This window comes from Gymnogyps californianus, chromosome Z (assembly GCF_018139145.2).
Source record: "Gymnogyps californianus isolate 813 chromosome Z, ASM1813914v2, whole genome shotgun sequence".
NCBI lineage: Eukaryota > Metazoa > Chordata > Aves > Accipitriformes > Cathartidae > Gymnogyps > Gymnogyps californianus.
In genome coordinates this window covers 47,417,166-47,436,906 of record NC_059500.1, presented here as the reverse complement: position 1 = coordinate 47,436,906, position 19,741 = coordinate 47,417,166, and the positions used below count along the sequence as shown (strand labels likewise).

General features: G+C 38.3%; 1 protein-coding gene across 2 annotated transcripts in view; it reads right to left on the bottom strand.

Annotated features, from left to right (window-relative positions):
• Positions 1–1,724: 1,724 nt before the first annotated feature.
• MLLT3 (MLLT3 super elongation complex subunit) overlaps positions 1,725–19,741 on the bottom strand; it is a 142,787-nt gene continuing 124,770 nt past the window's right edge. For both annotated transcript variants that reach the window (XM_050913192.1, XM_050913190.1), the window contains 5 exons: positions 15,574–15,697; positions 13,872–13,971; positions 10,622–10,693; positions 9,247–9,318; positions 1,725–2,014 (listed from right to left, as the gene is read on the bottom strand). In XM_050913192.1, the coding sequence (XP_050769149.1) occupies positions 1,883–2,014; positions 9,247–9,318; positions 10,622–10,693; positions 13,872–13,971; positions 15,574–15,697 (500 nt within the window). In that variant the 3' untranslated portion in view covers positions 1,725–1,882. The remainder of the gene's footprint in view (positions 2,015–9,246; positions 9,319–10,621; positions 10,694–13,871; positions 13,972–15,573; positions 15,698–19,741) is intronic.

Here is a 19,741-nt window from a genome sequence, read left to right as displayed (position 1 = left end):
CTGAGAAGGACTTCCTGCAGAGTGTGGTCAAACAATATTTTAAATAATGTTAATCCCCAATCCAATCCATATCCCGACCTCTCAAAAACAGTAAAGTGTAAAATTTTCTTTGGACTTAAAGAAACAGTACTAAGATTTACCATCTGAATAAGAAATAACCCCAATAGGAATTTAGTTTGACAGTGCTGCACAAACTGTGCGCATGAAACAGTAAGTCATACAGATACTGCTGTTCAGCTCTATACAGACTACATGTGGCATATAAGCATACACATGACATACTGGCCTGTCCAGAAACAAGATACATTTTTAAGGCTGGTAAACCTGAATAAACCTTTGCATCCAGAAGTATTTTTAAAATCCGTTTCTCTTTTGTTGGGGGATTTGAACTTCTAATAGAAGGGTGGTGATTTCATCAGGAAACCATCAGCAATATGAGAGCACAGAGCTTTGATGTGAAACTGAGTACACATCCTCTCTTTTGATCATGCATAAACAAGGATCCTGATTTTAAGGAATAATGGATGGTACGAAGGAATACTCATTTTTGTAGACAAGAAATCCTTCTGGAAACACAAGCAGGTTATTGAACAGATACCAAAATCTAGAAAGTGTAAAAAGCATATATGCATATGTGTGTGTGTATATATATACACACAGGTGTGTGTATATGTGTACATGCACACATGTATATATACGATATCTCATATACGTATTTATTCCAACATGTAAGTGTATAACAACATATTTTTTTCCTTTTCAAAGGGTTTTAATTTAGCACTTGTAAAAAAACCAACAAAACCAGAAACAAAACCCCAAAACAAACTAAGCAGACCATATACTATTTGAACAAACAAAAATGTTATGCAAATAGTTTTATGGTAAAAGTGATTCACACACTGGCAGCAGAGGAGTGTTGAAACTTGTAGTAATAAATAGCCCCAAATTAAGAATTTTCTACAACATTTCCTTAGAAGACAGGACCAGTATTTCTTCTTTTGTGATGATCCTGCAGAACACCTTCACTCATATATATTTAATTTTATAACATTAGAACAGACACAAGAATGTAGACTGCAAAAGATGCTGGATTCAGGACAGCATACATAACATTTTTTGTTACAAGTCCTACTGGTTTATTCACTAAGGCTAGACAGCAAGTCATACGATCCTATTTGGTGCATTTTCTACCATCGTCAAGATCAATAAATGGATAGAACCATGGACCTGTGGTCCAACCTGCTGTGGTCCAACCCACTGTGGCAGATGGGAAACAAAATACAGGACCACTGTTTGGTCCCCAACTTCGTATCTTGCTTCCTGGAACTGCAGAAGTGGAAACAAGACTGTAGTGTTTTAAGTGACTAGAGAAACACAGCAAGAAGTGGCATTTTAACATGAATAAGGTTACTAGGCTTGCGATAGTACTGCATCAAAAGAGCACACATGGGACCCCCCCACTACTTGCAACATCTGGTAGTGTCATTCAATGACTCATTGACTTTAGAATACATGTATGCAATAATAAATAGATCAGTTATGTAATAAGGCAGTGTGTTGAACATGCATTCATCTTGTGGACTGGAACACCACAGAGAGATACATGATACCATACACATTCATTAAGACCAAGTATTTTTGTTTGTTTTTATGTGTTTGTTTTTCAAGGCTATCCAGGCAAACTCTTCCAGAGCATTTTCTTCTTGAGAAGAGCAGTCCTCTGAGTCTTGTCACTTTTCCTCTCCCTTATCAAGAGATGATGACTGGCTTTAAGGAAAAATAAAGCTGAGGAGGGTTGTTTTGTTTTTTCCCCCATTTTGGTTGCATCATTCTGAATGTTTCATTTGAAGAACAGTTTTTGATGCAGCCAGATGCTGAATCCTCAGGAGGTTTCAGATGTTTCCAGGTAACTCTGTAGTTTACGGACTGTGGTTTTGTCCAGTGAGCAAAGATCAAAGTCAAAGGTTGTATTTGTGATATGAAAGTGTCCAGTTTCTTCTATAAGATTTACTATCTGAAAGGAAAGAAAAGATGCAGTTGAAAATTTCAGCAGTTTTACATGCCCACTGAATGTATTAACATGCCACTAAGTATCATATGAAAGGCATAAAACAAGCCCAATTGCCCCAATACTTGCAGGTTAAACCATTATCCTTATCACTCACTTCCTTTCTGACACGAACTATGGTCCAGACTACAGTACCTCTTTTTTTTTTTTCAGATCATCATCAACCATAATGCCAGCCTACCCATCTGCTGTTCCAGCAAACGTTACCATTGAGAATATATTTTTCAAATGTTTAAAGAAAATCTGCATATTTTCTACGTCTGTCTTTAAAAAAAAAAACACCCCAAAACCCAGACCGACCAACCCCACCCCCCAAGCCCAAACAAATAAAAAAAACCCCAGGTAGATCTCTGGAATATTTACTGTGTGCGTTAGCTGCTAAGCAGGTTACTTTAGAAAATAATTGGCATAAGCCTTTCTGCAAGCAAGGGAAAGAAATAAATCCTTACAGAATCTAGTCCATCTCACCATATGAAACAAAAAATGTATTCAAGAGCTCTCACATCAACTGTTAGTTCACATACTAACAGTTATTTCTTGAGACTTACATCAATTTTTTTAAACCAAATTAGCCATGAAAGACTTCTACCAATGGCATAAGATCACTTCTTCTGGTGACTATTTAATCTATAATCACAGCTTTCATTCAAATAGGAAACAGAAGAGTTGTTAGGAGCTCTTGAGAAGAATAGGGACTAAAATAGCTCTCCTATGAGGAAAGGCTGAGAGAGCTGGGATTTCAGCCTGGAGAAAAGAAGGTTCAGGGTGGATCTTAACAATGTGCACTAATACCTGAAGGGAGGGTGTAAAGAAGGTAGAGCCAGGCTCTTTTCAGCGGTGCCCAGTGACAGGACCAGAGGCAACGGGCACCAGCTGAAACACAGGAGGTTCTCTCTGAACACCAGGAAACACTTTTCCTGTGAGGTTGACCAAGCACTGGCACAGGTTGCCCAGGGAGGCTGTGGGGTCTCCATTCTTGGAGATACTCAAAAGCCATCTGACATAGTCCTGGGCAACTGGCTGTACACGTCCCTGCTTAAGCAGGGGGGAGTCGGACCAGGTGACCTCCAGAGGTCCCTTCCAACCTCAACCATTCCATGATACTGTGAAATCAACAGTACATATCTAACTTGTGCCCTTCTGCAGTTTTGATATTTTAGTCTCTGAATTGTAGTCTACATTTTTAAAGAGTGGTCATGCTTAACACTGAATTGCTGTAACAAGTAACTCCAGATATGTTAAATTCTAGGATGTGCAGCTCCCTAAAAAACCCATTCAGCATCTTGGAAAGCCAAAGCATTATTTGTCAGATAGAGCTAACAGTGCCAACACACTATGGCTATGAACCTCTTATGCACTGTTTCATTCCAAGAGACAGACATCTCAAATGAGCACACACAAAAGGCACCCCATTCTGAGGAAGGCTTCTGGTAGTGTCATGGACTGACAGAATATTGCTCTTCTGCTCAATCTTTCCAACCATCCCTTCTGCAGCACTCAGGCTAGGCTTAATGTCCCGTTTGCACCCTTCAATTTGAAACCCATTTAGTTCTAGGGCTTCCACATATACCTCCACTGAAACGCTGCTGCTAGACATTCCTTGCTTGATTGAGCTTTATTACTCTGACTGTAATTCCTTTTCCACAGCTGGAGGAGACACAGATATATGCACACATGGCTTATGGAGCATACCTTAAAATGACAAACCTGGTAGGAATACAGCAACTTGAAAAAGAACAATGAATTTAAACGAAATATTTTGTAATTTTCCGCTCCCCATTTCATTATATAAACAGAGGTTTTTTCTCCTCAGACCACAGAAGAAAAGACTATGTTGATGATAAATGAAATAACTTCACTTGTATTGTCAGGCATGGAATGACACAGCCCAGGGTGGATTAAATAGAATGGAAACAAGATAAAATAATAAGAGGGAAATGCCTGTTACAGTAAAAATCCCCCTTTCCAATCACCTCCCACTTTCCAGGTTGGAAAAAAATAGAAGTAAAAGCTGTTTAATTTGGTTTGCAGCTGTCCAAAATTCTGAAAGTACTTAGGAACAATCCTGCTCTTATTAACACTTCATTTAAATCCGTGCCTCTTGGCTTTAATTTTTTTCCATATGGGAATTTTTAATCTAAAATTGCCAACTTCATTTGTCCACTTGTTGATTCATAGATGCTTGTAACACTTTTCCATCTCCTACCGTTCAGAAGGAAACTTTGATATGTGTTATTTGTCGTTCTCATTTTTGGCACTCTCTTGAGCTTCGTCTAACAGAGAAGCTAAGGACTCAATCCAGCCTCCTTTTGTAAAGTTAAGAATTTAATCTCAGGCTTGGTCTCCAAATATCCACTGTGTGACAAATAAATGGCTGCACAAGAAGTTTACAGAAGCCGAGGCCCGGAAGGTGTAGGTACACTGAACAATTCTGTCTAACACTTCCTTGCGTTACAGTGGAAGAATACCACCCCTCATAACCCCACAGCAATATACCTGATTTTAGGAACAAAGATTACATAAAAGTGTTAGTACATGTATTTTTAAACAGCACCGTATATTTTAAAAAATTGATAAGCACTTCTATTGATCACGTTCCGCTTTGGGCTTTTAAGCTCTAGGCCAAGGGAAATATAAACATTTTAAACATATCCCTCATCCCACTCTCAAGAAATATAGCCACTGTGTCAGGACACCTGGTAAATCAGACTGAAATGAACCCCAAAAGTTTTAATGGATGTACAAAAATGTATCAAGATAAACCCAGACAGCTCAATGAAAAACACCTGCCTGTGTGTTAGTCAATGAGGAATTAATGACTTACAGTATTAGCATACACATCCTTATGCTATTCAGAAATAATTAAAAAAGAATAAAAGGTTGAGATTCGTAGCCAGGAAGTCTGACAGTTATAATATTAAAAACACAGCATTAAAATGTTTTATTCTGAGAGCTCAGGCTGCAAAGAACAAAAATATCCCATTTGTTCCTGCTGTATTAAGCTTTGGTTTTCTGCTGTAATGTACATGTCTGTTTACATAATGTCCTTCCAGCTCAGTTTCATCATTATCCATCATAGTACAACTATTTATCTGCCTTAAACAAGCAAATGAGTGTGTGTGTTTAGGGAAGCCAAAGTGCAACTAATGACATAGTCATTTTTCAATTTATGGAGGGCTTTAGGCCATGTGATAGTTTCCAGACCTGCAAGCTGCCCCTTGCAGAAAATTCTCAGAAGATAGTTGCCGTCTGAAGTTAAGCACCTTGTGGACATGAGCAATGTCATTTTCAGCAGTGCTGCATACTCTCAATTTCTTCCTTACACCTGTGCTGTCTAGTGCACTAGCTTTAAGGAAATTTTTCACCAGCTGAAGATATGACTTCTGATGCCTCCAAATATGAGGCAAAGTCTTGCCAGAAATCTTGTTGCCTTTCATGGGCTCATACTAACATAATCTGCACTGAAAAGGCAGAATTAGGAACCAGCTTTAGCCAGCCAAATTTGAATATATGGGACATGCAGCATTAACATCTGATCACAGACTCAGTTATCCCTACTATTTCACTGGAAATCACAGAGGTTTTTTTTTAAAAAAAAAAAAAAAAAAAAAAAAAAGCCTCATCACTGTAAATCCCAAACCCTTTCTTTACAGTGAAAGAGATGGGAGAGAGATTTCTTTTTAAAATGTAATTTCAGATCAATTTCTGTCTAGCCATGGTCCAATATTAGCATAAAAATTGCTCAGGTGATTCTCACAGGACTAATCTCTTGGTCAAATGTTCTTTTTCACCTGCCTTCTCCCTCTTGGGCAATTCTTATATATCGTCAAGTATCATTTTACATCAGGATTACTTAGCTACATATCCAGGCACTTGCAGTTCAGTATCACATCTCTCCTGCCTCCTCCCTCTTTTTTGCGGATTTATTTCAGCTTCCTTTAACAAAGTGTCTCAACGAGAAATGCCGCTCTTGGGAAAGAGCCACATTCTCAAACAGATACATTTTTCTCATTTCCTACTTGGCTGCATTCCTGTTTGCTGTCGTGCCTATGGACTTGGCAACAACTGAGACTGCAAAAACCTGTCCTCTCCTTTTCACATCCCTCAGCATAAGTTTCAAAAGCCAGCACTTTTGAATGATCAATGCCTTCATTCTTCTCTTGCAAGTCCCTTCTCTAAAAATTCCTTGAAGGTCTGTGGGTAGCAGACTTTGACATGGGCAAGAGATTATTACCTGCCCTGACATAAACTAAACAGATGACAATCACCACTCAGGAACACACAACTCCATGAACATTCCACTTCAACACCACCACCGCCTTTAAAATTCTTGCAGCTATTAACAGTTTTCTGTTGCATATTTTTGCACTCAATCCCTCTTCTCATGTAGTAACCACCATCCCTTTCTACAGTTTTACCCCTTGCTCTCCTGACCTTTGTACTTCCTACAGTCTCTATATACTTGTATTTCTTGGTCTAGAAGTTACACGTTAATTCCAAAAAACTTTCTCAGATCTGTATTTTTTTTATTTCTGTGCTCATTGGAAGTATTTTACATTAATTACATAGCTGCAAAGCAGTAAGGACATTTAAGATGGGATGTGAGTTTATTTGTAATGCAGAGAAGCACTGATTCTCTGCAAGTTACCCATTCAATATTGTGAACATATTTCTGTAAACTGATAAAATCATATGAACTAATGAATCGTAGAATATTAAGGGATTAAAGGCTTTTGAACTAAACTGTGTTATTTGTTTTATAACAGCATAGACCTTTTGCTAGGGCAGACTGGCTAAGAGGCAACTGGTAAGTAACTTCGCTCTTTCATTGAATTCTGGTAGACCTCTGTAGCCAGTATTATGCCGTTACCACCTATGAGTACAGAACTGCACCACTGTCCTAGCCTGCACAGTCCGGCCATACATCCAGCTTTCACTGGGGCTGTATCAACAGCCTGCAGACACTCCAAACCAAGGGGAACAATCTGCAAGAACAGTCCCCCAGGAAACAAAGCAACATTGATTCTACATCAACCTAACTTTTATAATATAATTAATTAAACACTATGCTATGAGAAGTCATGGACTACAGTATTAAAATTATACTCTTCATGCAAGTCGTAAGGCGAAGGTCAGTGAATGAATGCTTTCTCTTCTCTGATAAATACACTCAGGAGAAAAGAAAAAGTCTATCTTTAGTTTAAAATCAACAAGAATATACTGTTCTTTTTTCATTTACTCAGAATACGATACTCTAAATTTCCAGCTATGTCTCTTTTCACACAGTTTTTCCTTGTATTAGTAACTTCCCATGAAGCAGATTATAACAGTACTCTTAACATCAGACTGAAGAAGCTTTAGTGGATGAACCCATCATTTTTCTAACAAAGGTAAATATTTCTTCCCCACCAAATACACTTAAATGCTACTAGATGGGAAAGAGGATTACGGATTCAACTTGAACCACCTTATTTGCTTGGAAAATATTTCTTAGGATAACAGAAGAATTCCAGTTGGAAGGGGTTTTGCTAGTCCCAGCCTCTGCCCAGAGCAGGCTCAGCTGTGGAGTCAGATCAGGCTGCTCCAGGCTTATCCAGTCAGGATTTTAAAAGCTGCAAGGATGGAGACAGCACAGTCTCTCCAGGACACTGCTACACCACCCTCATAGGGAAAAAACATTTCTTGCTTGTTTTTATCTCTGCTTTGCATGAAAGGTTTTGAAGATGCTTTTCTTTTTCAAAATTTCACGTGACGCCACCTAAGCCCTATGCTCTGCAGGCTGTTGATACAGCCCCAGTAAAAGCTGGATGTATGGCCGGACTGTGCAGGCTAGGACAGTGGTGTGGTGTAGTTCAGTACCGATAGCTGGTAACTGCGTAATACTGGCTACAGAGGTTTACCAGAAGTGAAACCATTCAAAAGCTATGCCTTGGATAACTGGGGAAGTAAGTGTGCAGGAAGCAAAGACAGAGTGTGAATTTACAATACAGTGGCTTTTTCACATTCACTTTTTATATGAACTCTCTAAGAGTTAATGAATAATGTAAAGTGGAGAGGGTGTTGCAATTCCTACCTTTTAGCCTCCTGCACAGTAATTTCCCAATGTAGATAAAAATTTGCCTCTGCCACCATTCTAAAGCTGTGCTTTGGTTCCCTTTGTAGATAAAAAACTTGGGAAACAACAGTACGTTAAATATGAAGGATAACCAATATGCATCATTGTCTATTGTAACTTATGAAATCTGATAAAGCTATCAGAATTCCTCTTTAACTAAGAATATCCTTAACCAATGTCTTCCTTTTCACTGACCTCTCAATTGTCGTCTATCTTTAGTCACAATATTGAGCCTGAACTAATAAACAGATTAATGCTGGGGCTTACAAAATATTTTTAACACACTTACCAGGTGTTGAGAAATTTGATGAGTGATTGCAATCATTTAGAAGTGGTAAAAATTTCTCTCTCTACGACACGTCCACAACTGGCACATAATTGCACTAAACATAATAAAACCATCTGTGCTACAATTACATCTGCTTTATTAACAGCACATTGTTTAATCTTCACAGTTTGTAATCCAATAGTACCTGACAATGCCGCCCAAACCAAAGAATACTATTCTTCGTTTTTACTATTGCATAACCTTCCAATAAATTTGGAGCCTTCTTCGTTTGCACATTTTCGTATTTTACTCATTCCATGACTTCAGAAGACTCAACGAATATATTGTGTTTTTCCTCAAAGTGAGTTTTGCTTTGAATTCCATGTTTTCTGCTTGCCATAGAAAACACCTTTAATTGTTTCTGAGAAAACACCAGTCATTTTCAGGAAAAACCAACAAGATTTTTATCAAGTCATGGTGCACAGCTGTATCCATTCTCCCATCCTGTTTTTATAATTATTGATACAGTATGTTGAGAAACATAACAATGAATTGGTGAAAAATTTAGCTTAGATACGCATTTTTTTAAATTTGTCATTTAGTGTGACAACACAATTTAAAGTATGTGTAAAAATTCCCTAAGCTGTACTGAAAGTGGTAATGGGCTGTATATGGATTATACAGGCTTGAAGGCTATTAAACTTGAATATAGAGTTTTAGATAAAGGCAAAAAAATAGATGCGACTTCACAATTTCAATGAGCACGCTGTGATATTGCATGAGAGTGCTCCTCACCTGCTGCAGTACATGTCTCTCTCTCAATGTCATTAATCTTCTGTGGAGCTCTACTAGTTCATCGAGATATGCCTAGAAACAAATCCCCCCCCCATAAACAACTTGTTAATTAAGTCATAGCTATGTATTTAAAAAACTTCAGATGTCTTCAAAAACAATACAAAAAGAAATTTTATTTTAAATCTTTTTTGAGCTAAATTTTCTTATTTAGTTGTCTGGCTTTCTCTAGCTTAATACAACCCAGATATAAGTTTTTGTGGGTTTTCTTAGATACTTCATGCCAATGAAAATCTTATTAGGTGGTCCTTTGCTGTAGAAGATAATCTCGATATCTCAACTGTGGCAAAAAAAGTGTCAAACAGACAGGGGATGCCAAAACAGCATCTTTAAAAAACATCTCCCACCTTTCCACATAAGACCCAAACCCAAAGGCTCACAATCAAATCCCTCTTTCTTTCTAAAGCTACATAATTAATTTTCTGTGTCAGCAAGGAGATATAAGGACAGAAAGATCAAGCAAGATTAATCCAATGCTAAATTCCACTGTTGTCCTTCCTGAGATGTCAAACATGTCCCATGTCTCCACCCAATTATCAACTTTCTCCTTCAGCCTGAGCCATCAGAAACCTTTTCTTCTTTTAAGCACAGAGAGATATGGCACCCAACTTAAGAAACCAAAAAGCATATGGATCAGGCCACTAAAAATCTAGCAACAGATACTGAAACTTTCGTCTCCTGCCTCACACTATTACAAAGTTGACACTAATATCTGTAAAATATGAACCTTCAGAGGAACTTGTCCACACTGGGAAATTGTGCTATGTTCACTCACACAAGGACTTAGAGCTCTTACCCATGGCCAGCTGACATGATTTAAAAAAAACCTGTCTTTCTCAGCGTTAAATGGTAACTGTTGCTTCATATCATTCTAGTTAACATGCTAAATCACACTGCCACTTCCTAACGCACAGCCTTCAGAAAGGATTCTGGAAAATACATATATTTTTTTAATTAATTGATTTATTGGCTAGGAATACAGCTGTGAATTCTTCTCTTCAAAAATTATCACTTCATCTGTGAAGCACAATGCAAACTCATGGCGGAGAGTAGATAAAATAAATAATAGATGGCGGATTCCCAACTGATGACATTTGCCAAATCACCGCAGGTATTGAAGACAAAGAAAACACTTTCAAAATAGCACAGAAGAAGAAAGAATTACAGAAAAAAAAGAGAGAAAGATCTGCACCTAAAGGAACCCAAAGCAAAGACGTACTAATCACTAAGATTATCATTCTGTAACAAAGGATAGTGTTTAGTAAATACATTAATATCACATTCTGGACTAGTTTACTGTTACCTCATTCTCATTTACCTTATCACAATCCCCATTCTTTATTTGTTTATCAGATTTGTTTTGCTTTATTGGACTTTTCACTTCTAAAATCTGGAAAAGAAAGAAAATCCTGTAAAAAATTAAATGCATTGTTGGATACAATTACATATGAAAAATTCTGCTATCAGTTAATAACACAAAGAATATAACATCTGGAGAAAATGTACTCAAAACTTGAAACTGAGCTTTTCATTCTTTAATCCATATAACCTACTCATATTTTTCAGAAAAAAAGCAGCTTACAGCAGACAATGCTGAGTTGCTGGAATGAGGTGATATTGATATTATTAATCCTTGAAAGAACTAATTTCATGTCATTTAAAGCCCCCTCAACACTGTTTTGTATCTTTTGCATGCTGGTAGGATAAGAGATCTGATTTTGCAGATACAAAATGATGCTGAGGTACCCTCCAGTGCCTTTAAAATGCCACACGATCAGCATATTTTTCCTGTTCTTTTTTTTCCCCAGTGCTCTCTTTTCTTCTTTCTACAATAGAGATTTTGAAACAGTCTTTGAAATGACTGCATGAGTTGTAACTGAAAAAACAAAGTGTTTGACAGTAATTTCTCTTGCACTTAAATGGTACCCTTCCTTCAATGCCATACAAAGCCATTTACTACCACATATACAAACCAAGAATGCTTCATCCAGTACTGAACCACAGTCAAGAAGAGCATGTCAACAAACTGCGGAACACCATGCTTATTATGAAAATTTTAGGACTACAGTGAGGAATATTTTTGGGAAACAGAACTGTTGATTGTTCTTCCAATTTTTCCACACACAACACACGTTTTTTGAAGTTAAAAGTAGAGTCAAAAAAAAATAAATCACCATGTCATTCCTAACCTGGAATATGATCAGTTCTTCTGAAAAACATCAAAGGAAAATAAATGATCACAGGTGATGGAAGATTCTGTTTCACATTTCATTGTAAGGAAGACTAACATCACTACCATGATTATCTCCAAAACCACACTGGACAGTCACAACATAGGACAAAACTCAGCAAATAAAACAACGAAATAAGGCCTGTAAAAGCAAGTCTTCTAGACTAGCAAGAAGCCTCACTGACAGCTTTCTCTAAGTTCCCTCTCATTTCTACTTCCCTTGGTATAAATGACTAAAATTGCATATATGCTCCCCTGGGTGATCAGCACCATAAGAATACAGCAGGCAGGCAGCTATTTCCCTATATAGAGAAAGTGACTGCAGATCTGAGTTAACCTTACGTAAGGATTTACTTAGCCAAGAGTGATGCATGGCCAGAAAGCAAAACATAACTTTTCTGAAGAAATATCCCAGTTCTTTGATTCGACACACCCTGGGGTTACTGCTGTGTAGACCAGTGGAAGAAAAAGTCTTGTTTTGAAAAAACCCAGACCTCTAGGCATGGATCCAATACCTTTTAGATGCTTTTCTTCTTTTTAAAGGAAGAAAATTCTTGGTTTCAAATAGAACCTTAGCAAGGACACAGTATATTTGAAAAAGTTGCTTCCTTACAGTGCTCTTGATGTGTAGTTGAAACGTAACATCTTAAACACTCTTGTTTAGATGAGACACAGCACTAATCACATCTGAGGAAGCTTACAGAAATATTAACTCTGTCTTAGCTCTTTAGTTCTATGAATGGACTTAGCCAACACAAGCCTGATTTCATCAGTCAAAAGTATCATCCTGGCACGCCGCACTATGCTACCAAGCAGAGATTTCAAATGTGGCTACAGTCCATACAATTTGAATTCTCATAATGCTTCCCTAAATTTCTGATTTTCAGTTTGATTACAAATTCAGCTCAATTATAAAAATGGAGGAAGGTATGTGACATTCAATTTTAGCTGGCACACTGGTATTGTTTGGAGTGTCTAAATGCGCAGGTAGACCTTCTGTTAGCTCACCAAAGGGGAAAGGAACATGAAAGATGTTACTGAGTGGGCTGCTGATATTGAAACTTACAATTACTTAACAATTACCTTGCCTCTGTAGAAGTTAGTATTCATTAAACAACAAGCCACAGATAGGTGTTTTCTTTTTCTTGTGCTTATGTCTCCAGTAAATGCAATATTCTTCATCTTTATAATTTGCTTTTTTCCCAAAAGACTCTCTCTTAAAAACTTGTAACTTTTGTACAGATCAACTTAGAAAAGCCTACAGAATTTCTGGTGGATAATAAGAATGCTTTCTGGACATGGAATCTCCTTCCTCTCTCTGTGTACAAACTACTTCCTATGTGTTTTTTCTTCACACTGTATCTGAACCTAACTGACATGAATAATAATGTTTTGGTTTTGCACTATCAATAAGCTTGTATTGGAAATCTTGTTAGAAAAACGATGACAAGTAAATAATTTCTACCAGATAATTGAAGCAGTTAACCTAAGAGACATAGGAAACTCATCCATAAAACTCACCATCTAAACCACAAACTTTTGTTAACACATGTAGACACTATTTAAACTATATCAATACTGTAAGCAGCCATTTATTGCCAGTCAGTAAATTTCATGACTGCTTTGTGTATGATCGAACTGACACCAAGAGTGAATTATGGCTCCCTAAAATAAGTGACAAATGCTCTATTTTATAAATGATAATATTTTTTAAAGAATATCAGCTTTTATGGTTAATTTTGAGAGCCTTACTTTATTGGTGACTCGGGGTGAGGTAACTCCCAAACTCTAATTCTCATTTGTCCCTGATGTATTCTGTAGCTCTAGGTTATTTAATTTCTTTTCTCGGAAATACAGAACTACCCTACTTCCCTATCTCAAAAATAATAACAATGTTAGCTCTTATGGGTATGGAACAAGTACTCTTGTGAAATAAAAACTACTGTGTCTTCTAGTGAAGTAAAAAATATTGTATCTTCTAGATAAACACTGGTGGGGGAGAGGGGAAGAGATGATGAATAAACTCCTGAGAATGAGCCTATTGTTGCGAACTGTGCCTACTGCTAATACAAACCCAAACCTGTATCAATTGTATGACTGATGCTGTAAAGCCAGTTTGCATTGTTTACCTTACAAAGCTAATTCATACAGAAAGGACACATTTCTTAAAATACTGATGAAAACATTACTTTGGTCTATAGTATCTGCTAAACCAAATACTTCTCCTTCTCCTGAAAAAACAGCTCTTATGTCAGTTTACAGGCTAAGTAACTGCACTGAAGTAATCAGAATGTCATTATCAGCTCCCCAGGACTGCATTTATGAATCCTGACTTTACCTGGTGGTTGTTGGTTTTCAGTAAAGGTGGTGCTGGTTCATGATGTAGTGGTGAGGAAGCTGAACTGCTGTCACTGTCACTGCCATCACTCAGACTAACCCTATGGAAAAACAGAGCCAAGAGATTACACCTCCAAAGGGCTGTTAACAAGGGAGAACTGAGCTTGCACTTTGAGGCAGGACACTAAGAATGACCCGTCGCTAAGCAAGCCATCATTAATCAAGGTCACATGGAAGAGAGGCATCCGAGCAGGGCCACACTCTGGAAAAAGCTCTGCATAGCGTGGAGAACGAGGTTGTCTGCCTGCACTTGGCTGAGATGACATGTCCGGTTAACAGCAGCTAATGTTGCAGAAAAGGTTAAGTATTTAGAACATTAAACTGCTGTTCCCAATGGTTAAATATTTAGAACATTAAACTGCTGTTCCCAACGTTCCTGGAGCGAGTCTGTATCTCGGTTCATAGCCTCATGGAAGGAGGAAAATGTTTTTTAGAGATACTTTTCTGCTCTTCTGAAAGCTTTCTAAATAGCTGTACTTCCCCCTTGGACAAGTGTTTCACTGAAAAGTTCCTTGTTTCTTGTCATAAATAACACTCTTTTTCCTAGCTAAAATTTAAAAACTTAGTATCTCAGGAGAGGCCACATGAAAAAGCTCAGCTCCTAGTCAGTCTCACCCTTCGTTTACTTAGGAACAACAGGGAATATTTATTTGTCAGAAGAAAAAAAAATAGTTATTTGGGATAAAAAGAAGCTAGAGAAACATTAGCCTTAACGTTTTGTTAAAAAACTGAAACAAAATCTCCACACTTAGAGACGAGTTGAGCTTGAGACAATCCTGTATACAATCACTGACACAAACAAATTCTTGAACTGCTAATCATCTTGGTCTTTTTCTCCTTGATTCCAGCTGCTAAAGTGCACCAGGGAAGCAGCTGATATTCTTTAATGTTTTCCTATTACCTTCCCACTTAAGCAATAGCTGACACTGGCACTCAGGTACTGTGCACTCACAGCAAAACCCTGTGGATCAGATGAAGAACTCGCTATGAAAAGGTTCGAGAGAGACTGTTTCAGGTTTTCCATAACCTTCAACAACATTCAGATAGAGCTTCAAGCTGCCTGAAGAACAGATGATTTTTGGAACACCCTCTGAAGGTTGCAGCTAGGATGCAGAAGCTTTTTTAAAAAAGTAATTTATGACAGATGCTTGCTTTACCTTCTGTCTGCACTTTTACACATTACCTACTGCATGCAGTGCAGAAATTACTTGAAATTCAAATTTCATTGATTCTGATCCAATTTAACAACCTAGTCTAAAACTGGTAAGCAGACAGATCTTGAAAATGAGATGCTATGTACAGAATAGCTCAGCCGGCAATTGAAGGACTTAATTTTATCTCATTTATGCCACAGAGTAATTATGACTACTCCCCTGAAGTCACAATGGCACGAAATCAAGGCAAGTCAAATGAAGGAGGATCACCATAACCATATGGATTAGTAGAGAAACGGTTTGTATTGGGAATGGCTAATTCCTGTTAGCCTCTAGAAGAGGCACTTTTACATGCATATGCTTTAAAAGAGAGTCTGAATTCTCCGTCCATTTGCTATTCCGCGCTCTTTGAGAACCTTAGACCTCACCTAAATACTAACAAACACAATGTCTTGGCTACCAGGCTACTTGCAATCACAAGACACTCACCTGCGACTCCTGCTTCCTCCTCGTGTATTTACAGGTGGTTCCAACTCAGAATCATTGTCCTTCTCATCTGCTTCATGTTCATTATCATCTGAATGCAGATGTTTCATTATAGACCTCAACGGACCTGAAACAACAGAGACAATGAAATACACAAATGAAGTTCACTTTGTAGTGTTCCAGGCAATTCACCTAGCTTTGTAGATGATAGAAAACTACCCTTCCCACACAGTGTTGGGAGGGGAGAGTCTTAAACATTAAACAAATGAAGTAATGCACTGGGGGCTTATGCTGCAGGGACTTATCCATGAATCATTTACTCACACGAGCAACTCGGCTTCAATAGACTTACTCATGACAGTGAAGTGACTCATGTTCAAGTGTTTGCACGATTGGCCCCATGGACCATAGCTGAAGTAAGTAAAATACTGTCATACCAGGAGAAATTGACTATTACTATATTATTATTAGAAGCAAGATTCTTTTGCATTGCTGGGTTTTAGCATTTTTTGCTTTCTTAAAGGGTATTATATGCAAGTAAAGATCTACAGGGACATACTGATCAGTAATAGTACATTTGTCAGGTTAATCCATGTATTGAGAAGCAGAGTCTAACAAATCATTCTAACTTGTACTGGCCAAGGCAGTCTTTGTCTTCCTGTTTTTATATATTTAGCTTTAGCAATTCCCTTTATTTCAGGGTTAATTTCAGGTCAAGTAAGCACTTTGCCAATGCTCATATGTAAAAAGTGCATCAATCCCACGCAACACCATGCTATCTCTTTTCCTGAACTAACAGAAGGTACAAAGCTTGATTTGCTCATAAAACTGCATTAAACTCAGTTGGGATTTTGGTTTGATTTTACTCAATTTATTTTGCTGTAAAAGACAGTTACAGAAAGAGGAATATGTTTAACATATTTGGGAAATGTAAAACTTCAGCTGCTTGAAATAAGAATGGGCAAAAGCAGCTTAAAGACGGAAGGAAGCAAGACTGATGCCACAGGGCATTTAACTCTGAAGTACAGCCCATCTGAGACACGAAGCAGCAAGTAAAAGCAACGGTGATGGCTGCAGGAACTGCAATTACTATTAGGGTTCTGTAATTCCTGTAGCCCAGGAAACACAAAGTACTAATGTGAACAAAGTGAGCCTCAGAGTGTTCTTCAAACGGAGATGAAGCTTGCAACTCTCTATCTGCTAATGGGGAAACAAAGTCAAGGAGTGTCATCTCTGGTCACTGCCAGAAGAGAAGATAGACCTCCATCTGTCAGGGTCTTACTCCTAACAGGGGGGGTGTTCCCTTCATGGGAGGAATGGCTTTATGGATTATTCCAGACGTAGCAAGGCTCAGGTGACAGGCATTTTGACTAGTTTTGTGCAAGTGACTTCAAAGCCGATGTTGAGAATGATTTATCATTAAGGTTGCACTAGAACTTTCGTAAATTGGCACAGTTTCGGCAGGTTCTGATCAATGGTTTCTTTTCTCTGTTTCTACACCCTATGGTTGGCTGGGAAGAAGCTCAGATGGTGCTGATGGGCGAACTCCTGATGGACCAGACACTCGTAAAGGTGACAAGGAATGGGGAGCTATACTGAAGTGCCTCCTGTCCACGCAACCACCGCTGATCTGCAGAAGCAGCTGATCTGTGCTCCATTTTCTGTTCCTGTTTGGGTCTCAGGCAGACAACGCTCAGCTATTTGCAAATGGTAACTTGTAGTCTGACTGAATATCTAATCATCTGACCCTTGAAGGAGGGAAAGGACTCCTTCCTTGGCTTTTAACACGAGCAGTAATAAACATATTCCCTTTAAAAGGGAGGAGAGAGGGCACTCTCAGCAGCATCAGCACAGGGACGAAGGAAGAATTTGCCCATTTTGATCTTTTGGAAAATGTTCTTACCAGCTGGCTTGATTGTTGAGGTGGGTGAATGAGAGACATGGCATAGGGAGCTAAATGAATTGAGGTAAAGAGTTAGAAAAGAGAATTAAATTATGAATGTACAAAGGAGGAGTCCATGTTTCAAGAGAGATAAAACGGTAGAACACAATGGTATTTCCACAGGCTAGGCTTAGCCTAGAAAGGCTAGTTTCCTTACATCTTAATGGGCAAAGACACTAACAACCACCATCAAAGTCCTACTGAAGCCAGTTGTCTTTGTCTGCACACAGAGCAGATGAGTCTCACTCCACTCCACAGGCCAAAGTCAGCTTCTGAGAACACATTTGTCTCCTCTCCACAATGTACAGGAGGAAGAAAATGATAAAAAAGACTTGGTAAAGGACAGATGAAAGGAAAGCATTATACCCTTGATGAATGAGCGGAGGGAAAAGGTCAGTGGGAGGAAAGCTAAAATAATCAACCAAAACCTAATTTTATAATGAAATTTAGTATGACATATGAATAGCTGATCTTGCATAAAACACCAGCACGTAACTCCACAACATGGAAATTGGTAGCTATGCTTGCAAGTCACCCAAAACTTCAGTCCTTGATTTTATTTTTAAATGGAAGCAGAAAGAAAACCAGCACACTGTCCTCATGATCCCTACACAGCCTGCTCTCCCAAGCTTAAGCTAACTCATTATTCTTGCCTATGTCCTTTTTCCAAGTATAGCAGAGGGCTATTTTATCCCCTGATACTCCCTTGCTGTGTTCTGGGACAATCAGTCCTGTCTCAAGGTGCCAACAGGCTTATTCCTCTTTCTTGGAGAAAAAGGAACTTGGACTCCTGAGACACATCCATCACTGACAGCCCCATAGGCACTGAACAACCTGTTCAATTCAGACAAGTTTTCACTTAATGTAGGACCATGTCTGGGACTCTGAATAGACATTTTGTATCCAGCTAGATAACTTTTTCCGTAGACTTTCCTAACAATCAGCAAAGCATTAATTTTTAGGTTTTTTGTTTCTAGCACTGATAGTGATGTCACTGTTAATCTTGTGCTCCTTGCTAACACTTAATTTAAAATTCCATGACAATCTTTTTGACAGTTTGAGAAGTTGTTATCTCCTGAAGGGTCAAAATAGTTAAAGAGAAACTGAAAACTCGGAGCTGCCCAAGAGCAAGTGTTCTTGTTAAGGAAACAGAGAAATACCAGAGTAAGCCCCAAGGGCAGAAGAACTTGAAGAACCTTAGGTTAGCCCACTGCTTATGCAAAAAGAGGTGAAAAAAGTTCATGCTGCAGTTTTCTGACACTTGAGTGAGCACTGGAGTTTGAACGCAACAGAAAAAGAGCAATGGCCCTGGCAAGTAACTTCTAGTTAGGGAAAAAGGCATGGGTTCTGACCAGAGCACAACATACAGTGTGAACATGCCACAGTATGCCTGGTGCTTCATCCCTTTGATATACAAATGCACGGCCTGGGCAATGAACGCATTTAGTTAATTAGAACTCCCAGAAAGAAGCAGTAATCACTATTTACTGTGGCAAGAAAGAGAAGATGTATATACCACTTGCACTTCAGTGTTGTTCACATCAGAGGAAAATCTCCCATCTATTCTTGAGAAGGTACAAAAAACTGAAAGACAGTCTGTGATATGTCTTGTATATGACCCAGAAGAGATGGACGGATCTGCTTAGAAGAAAATACTAAGTCAATAGGTTTTTGCCCAATGTAAGATAACGGATACACGAATGGGTATCCAAATCTTTTGGCTTGTAATTGACAGTTCACACCACTAATGAGGTTTTCATGAGAGCAAAAATGGGGTTTCAGCAAGAAGGGGTTCTGTTTAGCCTTAGGTAAAAATCAAATGCTTGAAGCCAGTCATCAACCACAGTTCGCTTCAGCTCTTGCTTTCTTTCACCTGGAGTAATGCTCCCAGAATACATTAGAAAATCAGTACCAGTCACCACAGAAAGGCAGTAGAACAGATATGCATCATGTGTAGATCTGCTTAAAAACAAACTGTATGCCTGAGGCACTAATGTATTTTCATAACCTTAAATCAAGTCTACCATTGAGGAATATAAGTGGATAAAACAAACACAATTTTAATTAGTCAAAAGCTGCTTTTTGAATGTTGTTAATCCAAAGAAAAAACAAAAGCTGATTAAGAATGTACCAGTTGTACAATCTTATAAACCCAGGGAAAAAGGCCAAGCAGGAACTAAGTAGTTTAATAGATCATGTAGAACGAATCTCAACTTATTTACAGAAAAC